Below are 10,628 nucleotides of genomic sequence, written 5' to 3' on the forward strand. Positions count from 1 at the left end.
TTATTATAATACAATACAATACAATGTAATACCCCTTATATATATCTAAGAGAGAATATTTGAATTAAATGAGTATATCATGCCACTACTTCTTTCTTATATTATTTATGATTTTAGTTACTTAATGAACTGCCTCCAATCAAAATTTATTGTTCGTATCATAAGCAACCAAAATATTATTTTTTATAACCCAAAAATACGAGAAATTATGATAAGCGAGATTTATCATTTTTTTAGTTTCCGGTAGGTATTAATATAGAGTTCGGTATACTACTGACGTCACACGGTAAATGTGTAAATAAATTTTGGGTAGTTTTGTAAATATTTTTTATTGTACGTATATAGGGAAATTTCATGTTATATGCATAATAACTTAGTGAAGTTTTTTAATATGCCACCATAAGTTACTATCACAAATAGATGACAATTTCAATTTTTTAGACAAATTTACCCCTAACATTCAAATACCCATTTTTTCTCTCAATCCAAACTTTCTCTCTCTAACATCTCTTATTATCCCAGTCTCTCTAACATTCTAATTTTGTAGATCTCGAAAAAATATCAAAACTAAAAAGAAAAATCATCTGAAACCGACATTTGAGTGAAAAAATATGAATCTCCAAAGTTTTCGTCAAATGTCTGCAGAGCATCGAAATTGCATCGAAAAAGCATCGTTTTGGATAAAAATCAAGTTTTCATGATTGCATCAAAACATCATCGATGTACCATCGATTTTGCATCAAAATAATATTGATTTGGCATAGAAACACCATCGATTTTGCATCGAAAAGTTATCGTTTTGACCAAAAAAAGTTTTGATGATTGCATCGCAATAGCATCAAAATACCATTGATTTTGCATCGAAATACAATAGATTTTGCATCGAAACACCATCGATTTTGCATCGAAATACCATCGATTTTGCATCGAAACACCATCGATTTGCATCAAAAAAACATCGTTCTGGATAAAAATCAAGTTTTCATGATTGCATCGAAACAACATCGATGTACTATCGATTTTTCGATGCAAAATCGTTGGTGTTTCGATGTCCTTTCGATGCAATCATAAAACTTGTTTTTTGGCCAAAACGATGTTTTTTCAATGCAAAATTGATGGTGTTTCGATGCAAAATCGATGGTGTTTCGATGCAAAATTGATGGTACATCGATGATGTTTCGATGCAAAATCGATGGTATTTCGATGCTGTTGCGATGCAATCATGAAAACTTGTTTTTTTTTGCCAAAACGATGACTTTTCAATGCAAAATCGATAGTGTTTCGATGCCAAATTGATGGTATTTCAATACAAAATCGATGGTACATCAATGATGTTTCGATGCAATCATGAAAACTTAATTTTTATCACAAACGATGTTTTTTCGATGCAATTTCGATGCTCTGTACTGAAATTTGACGAAAACTTTGGAGATTCATATTTTTTCACTCAAATGTTGGTTTTAGATGATTTTTTTTAATTTTGGTATTTTTTTGAGATCTATAAGATTAGAATATTAGAGAGAGTGAGAGAATAAGAAATATTAAAGAGAGAAAGTTTGGATTGAGAGATAAAATAAGTATTTAAATATTATGAGTATTTTTATCTAAAATAAAATTAAAATTATCATATATTTTTGGGATAGTAATTTATTGGAACATATTAAAAAATTTCAGTAAGAAAATACATCAACAAATTTGCCCGTATATATTTGTAAATTTCCCACAAAATATCCCAAACAATAGCCCAAACCCAAAGCCCAATCACTTAAATTAGGGTTTCCGTTTTCCCTTCGTTCACTGTCTTCTCTCTCTCGTCGTCTCCCTCACTCCGCTATACTCTCCGTGTTCTAATTTTCTTCTCTAGTTCAGAGTCATTGCCTTCTTCAACTTCATCTCCCTCTTCAGATTCTGTCACTCGATTCAGGTATGGAAATTTTATTTTATTTTGAATATTTTCCCTGGGTTGTAAATGACATTAGTGCAATACGTACAGGTTTATGAGTTTTTTTTTTTTAGATAGTCATAATGGAGTTTCTGGTTCTGAAACCAAAATGATATCAAATAATAAAAAATGTGTTTGTAAGAATAGAAGAACAAGAAGAATGAAAGTTGTAATTTCACTCACGGATTCGAGTTCGAGAACTTCGAGTACTGGTTGAATCCGTAGAGCAAAGCTCGAATGGTTTCAAGTCAATAGAGCTCTTTGGTCATGAATTTTACAGAGTTGCTTTATTTCATACTTTTAGCATAAGTAAAGTATTTATTTGGATTAGTTAATACAGTTGGACCAGAAACTAGAAACCCAGCTGCAAATTGTAGTTATAATTTGACGTTGCTAATTTCTCAGCGACTTAAAAACTGATTTTAGCATATTGGGTTAGTTTTAAAGCATGTGTTCGATTTTTTTTTATGAGGTTTCTGCGGTATTTGCTTCTCTCTCTTGATAACAACTGTTGGTATTGGTATTGGTGGATGTTAAATGGTGTAGAAATTATAATTCATTTTGCTGAATAGATTGGCTGTTTCATCGCCTGAATGCAGTAATGGATTTGCATTTATTTTTCCCTGTTGATGTTCAGATTTTCAAAGACACTAAATTTATGTTTTTGTGTTACAACTGTGAGATTGTTAAAGAGGGTATTTAGGTGCATGGTGTTCAAAGTTTATCTACAAGAGGGTATATCTATACTGCTTATAATGTTTTGTTCTGATATAATTTAAGTAACCTTGTGTTTATTGCTAAATCTTATGGGTACTGTCACATTTGAATGCCTTGATTTTATAAATGAATTATGTTGAATGATTAAGTCAGTTTAACTTTCTTCCCCAAGAAACAAATCATATGATATTCATATCATAATATCGATTGGGAAAGTTTTCTCTATATTAAATGTTTTTTTTCCTGTGCTCTTGTTCACTTACCAGAGCCTGTATCTGAGTTTATGTAATGAAGAATAAGTTTTCTCATTTCATTTTCTTTAAACGTATATGTAATTTTTTGTTTGGTAATAATCAAAAGCATTCATAGTGGCATACCTTTGCATGTAAAATCAAGTTTGAACAAATAAATAACCGACTGACTGTTTCGATGAAGGTTTGCTTCTACAGATAGATATTGAATATGCATTTGAACGAGCTTGGATGTTGTGTTTTTTATTCTATTTAATTGTTAGAAGAAATTGCAATGTATAAAAATCTTGAATATGTTAACCTGTTACATCATTAACGACATTAAATATTTTATAATTGTATTCTTTCTTGAATGTTTTACAAAAAAAATGACCAATTATATTATTGTTGCAGCTCACTGCTTCCTAGCTTTTGTAAATGGGTGTACAAGGATTGGCCTTTCTTAAGGCCAATGACGACAACGAAGTTGATTTTGACGATGAAGTTTCTGAATCTGAATCTGGGTCTGAGTTTGAATCGGAATCAGAAGATGAAGATGGAGATGTAAAATTGGTGGAACCATCGAAGACTGCCATTTACAACACAGATGGAATGCTCGATAAACTTGGAGACATTAGGTGGCCAGACAATGTGGAGTGGATACACAAGCTTTCTGTTAATATTGATCAACAGCAAGTGGTGGATGTGAATGATGACCTGACCAGGGAGCTTGCCTTCTACAATCAAGCTCTGGAGGGAACAAAACAAGCATTCGAGAAGCTTCAGTCAATGGGGATTCCTTTTCTCAGGCCCCCTGATTATTATGCGGAGATGGTGAAGACAGACTCTCACATGGAGAAAGTTAAGGGTAGGCTATTGGAGGAGAAGAAGAATATTGAGGAGGCTGAGGAGAGAAGGAAAGCCAGAGAGTCGAAGAAATTGGCTAAAGAGGTCCAAGCCCAGAAGATGAAAGAGAGGGCTAAGCAGAAAAAAGATGACATTGAATCTGTTAAGAAGTGGAGGAAGCAGAGGCAGCAGAGCGGGTTTCCTGAAGGTGGTGAAAAGGATGGTGAGTTGGACTTGTCCTTTGAGGATGGAAAAACATTCCAGAGATCAAACAAGAAGCGACCAGGTGTGCGTCCTGGAGATCGATCCGGAGGGAAACAAAGAGAAGGTCGAGTTGGAGGTGGACAGGGAAAGCAACAGAAGAAGAAGAGGGAGTTTAAGGATTCCAAATTTGGATACGGAGGCAGGAAATCTTTGAAGAAGCAGAACACAGCTGAAACCACCAACGATTTCCGTGATTTCAAGAAAGGAGGGAATGCCACTGGAAACAAGAAAAGGAAGAGGTGAGCGAGACAACTTCTTCTGTTGTTGATTTATCAGTCTTTTAGAGTTGAAACAAAACCAGTTTTTGAGTTAATTTATGTAATTTTTTTTTTCTTTTCCTGAAAGTATACTTGCTGCAAGAGCAACTGTTTTGTTGGTTTCTGTTGCTCTAATAGTTTTGTGACCTTGAGCTATACTGATGTTGTGATTCCTGTTGCTAGTGTAACTTTCAATATTTTATGCCAAAAATTTATAGGTTTTAATCAAAGTGGTATGTATCTCTTCTAAACACAACTAGAAGCTGGGATTGATTTGCTGCCTCAGTTTTATTATAGTCACTTGTAATATTAAAATGAGTGAAGTGATATAGTTCTATTCACCACCCTTGGGATCAAGATGAGTAATTTTGTAAAATTGGTCTTTCCACTTTTGGAAAATGGACATTATGATGTTTTACCATAACACTGTCTAGCAATAGAAATCCATTCCATTACTATCAACCAAACAGGGCCTCATGTATACAATATCATCTGCAATCCATATTTATGATTCTCTCGAGTCCTGGCTACTCTTTCAATATCAATATATTACTACTGTGTTCATTTTTGTAAAGGTCTGAAGTAAATACTGTGACAATCTCTACCGGTCACTCTTTCTGGTATCAAATTATAAAAACAAATAGTATTATTATTATTAGAGAAATGTGAAAATAATATTTTTTCTAAGTGATTTTGTATTATGACTTAATTTTAATACTTTTTTTGCAAAATTGTATTCTTCTAAAAATTCGACCAGACTAATTGGTCTTCGACCCCTCAATCACTATGATCGCCCTGACCAGTGCAATGAGATGTGTCTATTTATCTATCTTTTAACTCGAAATGGGAGCAAGTTTGAAAAATGATCTTAGAGCGTCTAGGATTGGCTCATGAGGGTCTCTTAAGGTCTTTTTTTTTTTTTTTTCATCGGAGTTATTTCACAAAAACTTGTCATGGAAGAAAGGAGGAATAAGCACACTTAGAGAGTGCATTACCACGAAGAGTTGTATGTTGCGTTTGCTTGAATTTTTTGACCAGTTGTTTAAATTTTTTGACAAACTGCTTGAATTGTTGGAGGTCATTTTGTAAAATATTATCAAAATTAGACTAGACTGCAAAATAATATTATAGTTTATATAAATTATTTTTTTCAAGAAACTCTAATAATTTAGAGAAAATTACATGAAATATGAGTATTTTTTGTTTTTATATAAGTTTGATAGACATAGGGTTTTCAACTTAATGCATTTTTTTTTATAGTTTTTTCTATGTTTTTTAACATTTTTATGGGTTTTTTTCTAAGATTACTAGTGTCGAATTAATAATTTAAAAAAATGATATGATAGTAAAAAAAATTTAAAACTAATTTCATAATAGTAATTGATTAATTCTATATCACTAATAAACTAAAAAATTGATAGCCTTAACTAGTTACCACCGCTAAAAAAAAAAAAATTTTGATATTGGTAATCGGGTACTAAATAACTATTTCTATACTAGTAAAATAATGAAGAAAAAAACTATATTTTGGTAGCATTATTTTAATGTCCATATTTATAGAAATTGGGTTTAAATTTTAATATTTTTGTAATTTTTTTTATCAGGATTATGATTACAAGATAACCAAACCTTATTCAAATGAAGTATCACATAAAAAGAGCAACGAAGCATTTGGGCATTTATTTTTTGTTTTATTAGTACAAATTGTCACAAAAATCATGGCATGACCAACGTGATAAATAGCAGTCTAAGTTTTGTTTTGTTTTTTTGTTTCTTTAAATGAACATGGAAAGAAAAATTTTAGAGGTAACGATTTGTCTGTACATATAGTAATTGTATCATATTAAAAGCTTGTATAGTATTTTTTTTTTGTAAATCTAAATACGACATTTAATAATTGTGTAACTTTAGGACACAATACATTTAACTTGCTATTTTAAATAAATCATATTATAATTATTTTAATCTAACATGACAAATATTTGATAATTTTTAAGAGAGACGGTTTATTTATAAGTGTGGATAAAATAGACCGAGGATGGCCGTAAAAGCCAACATCTAATTAATTTTTTTTTTTTTAAAAGAGAAAGAAAGAATAGAATCAATATTCTAATTGCTATTTAGAAAGGTTTAAGTGATTGACTATGTGAATTAGGATTATATAGGTGGTTGGATATGTGAGTGCGTAGGGAGAGGACAAGGTTCGACTCCCCTCTATATCGAATAAAATAAATTATATTAGTTCACAAAAAATAAAAAAAGCCATTCTAATTGGTTTCCTATGTACAATTTATATATGAGATCCATTTCAATAAAATGGACCAAAAATATTATAACATTGGCAACAAATTAGGTTTGTGAGTCTCTTTGAACCATTTTACAAAATACAGAAACAAAAAAATAATTTATCAAAATACAGGGTTCAAACAATTAATGTTACATAACACATGGTCAAAAAAATATAAACTTATATTTTATTTATGTTGCTTAACTGAAATTGATATACGTTTTTTCTAATTCGTAAACTTTATCTTTTTTAGGTTTAATGATCAATTATAACATCTTCAATAAAATGCCAAATGGTTAATGAGTTTTTGATTTATTGGGTTCTCTACACAAAACCTGTTACTCTTGCAGAAATTCAAGAAAGAAGACAAGCAACTTTAGGAAATTGGGGCATTTATTCGGAGATCAACTTTGTTAAAAAGAGTATGTACTATATTTCCCAACTTGTAGAATAAACTTTCATATGACTTGACACTGACGTCAAAACTTAAGAAATGATATACAATTTTTCTATTGCTTTGTCAATAGTAGGGCATGCATTTTGGGACTGGCTTATTTTCTGTCCTGTGTCACATTTCTTGTTTGTTAGCTTAAAAGGTAGACTCTTGCAAAATGGAAGTTGAACAAAATAACTGTATTGAAGCTAGCTCTTTATTTAATTATCACTGCTCTTTTATGGCATAACTTTATCACTGTCTTACTCTCTGTCAACTTGTTATGTGGTATAGTTTTATTGTTTTGGCTGGCTTGATATGCATATTAAGCATGGTTCCCTGCTAGTATAAGCTCTGGTGATTAATGAAGAGTTAATGATGTAGCACATACTTTATTGTTGTTTGTCTGTTGATTCTCATTTCCATCGCCAAGTTTTTAGTTTTTCTTTAATATTGTCTATTATCTTCACAATGATGGGGCCAAATTCTGAAAACTATAACATATGACATATTTGTGTTGTATTTACTATGTCTGTTAGTACTGAAGACTTTGTTTATTATCTTGTTATGTTAATCAGCTTTAGGGTATATTTGTGTTTTGATGTCAGTGCTTAATTTTTTTTTTAGATTTGTTAATTTTAGTATATATTATGTATGTATATATTTTGTTGGATACTTTGCCTTTGATTTTGTTATGTTTATTTAGATTTATATTATATATGTGTACTATTATAATTAAGTTCTTTTTTGTGATTCAATTTTTACATTCATTGATTTTGGTATATACATTTATATATAAATATATTTTTGTTGGATATTTCTTTCCGGTATTATTATGGTTAATTATATTTATGGTATTCATTTTTTTTGCCAATGATGTTAAAATAATGGGTATGCTTGTTAAAATAATGAGTAAGCTTATTATGTTGGTAATTATAGGACTTATTGTGCTCTTATATTTTTAAAGGCATACAAAGTGTTATAAATGCCCATAATAAGTCATTACTTTTTCTTTCTGAAATCCTTATGATGATTAAATTTGGGATATTCTATTATTAAATTGGGAATTTTGTTATACTGTAATTAACAACATCATTGGTCTCCCAACCGTTTCAAACCTTGTCGGCATTCTTACAAGGTCAGTTTTTTTTAATAATCTCTAAGAGGGATTAATCAACTAATTTTACATATTTTTATTGTTGGTTCTCTCATTCATTCGTTAATATATTATGGTAAGATATACTATTTAATTATAATTTGAAGTCTTTAATTCATTGGTGTAGGGAATATCACAGGACTCACTTTTAAGGTGGATGCCTAGATTTATTAGGAAGAATATTGAGAAAAGAAACATAATTGAGTTTGTAGTGATTTGGAGAAGAGAATTATGTTATCTTGTTAAGATTTGTTGTATTATTTATTTTGAAGATTATGGATTTATAATATTATAATGAATATTTATTGAGAATTATTTAGTTTTATAAGGATTTGATGTATTATTTACATTTCAATTGTATGAATAAATGTGGTATGTATATGAACTTTTATTATGATAAATGTAATTTTTTTTACAACTTATGGTAATAATAATTAATAATGTAAGTAATTTTTTATTTAAATATATATCAAACTTCAATTGTTAAAAATATAATTAAAAGTTTTAAAAAATATATATTGAAAAGTTACCATTTATATATATAATTTAATGTTATGGCGACACCTAATAACTGTCGGCGTTTTTAGCAACGGCGACACCTAATAACTTTCGGCGTTGCCAGCAATGCTAACACCTATTAATTGTTGGCATTGCCAACAACAATGACACCTATTAACTGTCGGCGTAGCTACCCCTATGCGAGCATAGGCAAATACAACAGTTAGTCGACTGTCGTCATTGCGCAATAGCGATAGTTAAAAACTGTCGGGAAAGCTCATTTTTGTAGTAGTGAACTCTTATGATCGGTGTATATCTCTCACTTCTCTCCATACAAGTAATGTCACCAAACTTTCAGTGCGAATACTATTGCTGCCAATTCCAAATCATGGGTAGGATACCACTGCTCATATTCAAGGAGCAATCTATCATAGACCATAATCCTTATTTCATAGTGGTGAGGGACAAAAGGCATATGAGGTTGTCCTTTGCACTGATTTTAATGATTCTTCTTTTCTTTTCTCTTTTTTTTTTTTTGGAGAAAGTGACTAAAATGTAGCAATGTTAGTGGGCAAGTGGGACGTGTTAGAGAATATAATCCCACGTTGAAAGTATGTGGAATCATCAAACCATTTATAAGAGCATGTGTTACTCTTCTCGTCACCAATTGGTTTTGAGATGGAACCTTATACATCTTACCATGCACCCTTTCTAAGCCTCCAACTGACTCGAGGCTTAGACTAGATCAAAGACGTCTTGAGAATGGGGAATATGAATTGGCTAATGCAGAAAAGTTAAGTCTAAAAAAACTACAAAGACAGGTATTCATTTGTCAATAAAGTACAAGATTTCTTAGTCTTTTCACCAGTGTATTGCTAGTTTATGGAATTGACTTTAAAGATGTCTTTGATATGTTTATGCTAAAAAATCACATGATCATTTAATGAGTTTGGGGTCTTGAATTAATTTCGATTCTTTGCTCTTGTTAGTACAAGCTAGAAACTTACAGGGGAGAGTATGGCAGCCGAGATGGTTTTAGAGGGATGAGGATGGATGTCATCTTTACAAGGGTCGGTACTGGGAAACTAGGGAGCAAAGGAATTGGGATGGAATTCTTGATGTATTTGGCCTAGGAATGGCAATGGTGCGGATGTCAATTATACAACCATACCCGCTTCATTAACTATTGGGGACAGGGTGCAGGTATTATCTAATAAATAATGAGGAATAACCATGGTTACCTGTACCCATTGATAATAATAAAATTTAAAAAAAAATCTTATTGATTAAATGAAATGATCATCAATTTAATTTTATACTTTTACAATTTAGATGCGAAAGTGAAAAAAACATACTAAAGAGTATCAAACTTAAAATCTAATAATCATTTCTTTTAGTAATTAAAATCTTATAATCTTAAAATATTTCATATTCAAAATTTTAAGTAAAATATAGTAAAACATAAAAACATTATTTTAATTTTTATTAATATTTCTACAAGTATATTATATATTTAATAATATATAAGTACAATAAAATTATAGGGGAATTCTCTTATAAGGGCTTTACTTTAAGCCCTACCGGTGGGACTCTCAGTGTTCTCGACCCGTGAACAGTTTTCGGCGCGATTTTTTTTATGACTGTGTATATTGTAGCTATTTAGAGCATCCTACAAATTTTCAGAAAATTCTGAATAGTTTACAGTACCGAAAACTAGGTTCAAATATGTTGTTGCACGCGTGACTAATTTTTTTTTATGCACGTGGAAAGCAACATGTTTGAACCTAGTTTTCGGTACTGTAAACTATTCAGAATTTTCTAAAAATTTGCAGGATGCTCTAAATAGCTACAATATGCACGGTCATAAAAAAAATCGCGCCGAAAACTGTTCACGGGTCGAGAAACACTGAGAGCCCCACCGGTAGGGCTTAAAGTGAAGCTCCTATAGAAAAATTGTCCTAAAATTATATATTTATAAAATATAAAATTACATGAATA

General features: G+C 30.8%; 1 protein-coding gene across 1 annotated transcript; it reads left to right on the forward strand.

Moving 5' to 3' along the window:
- The first annotated feature begins 1,748 nt into the window (after positions 1 to 1,748).
- On the forward strand, positions 1,749 to 4,486 carry LOC133781776 (probable rRNA-processing protein EBP2 homolog). The gene is made up of 2 exons (XM_062220847.1): positions 1,749 to 1,924; positions 3,304 to 4,486. Exon 2 carries the CDS (start codon positions 3,328 to 3,330, stop codon positions 4,240 to 4,242), a length of 915 nt encoding a protein of 304 aa, XP_062076831.1. The 5' UTR covers positions 1,749 to 1,924; positions 3,304 to 3,327; the 3' UTR covers positions 4,243 to 4,486.
- The last annotated feature ends 6,142 nt before the right edge of the window (positions 4,487 to 10,628 follow it).

This window comes from Humulus lupulus, chromosome 6 (genome assembly GCF_963169125.1).
Source record: "Humulus lupulus chromosome 6, drHumLupu1.1, whole genome shotgun sequence".
In the NCBI taxonomy this organism is placed as follows: domain Eukaryota; kingdom Viridiplantae; phylum Streptophyta; class Magnoliopsida; order Rosales; family Cannabaceae; genus Humulus; species Humulus lupulus.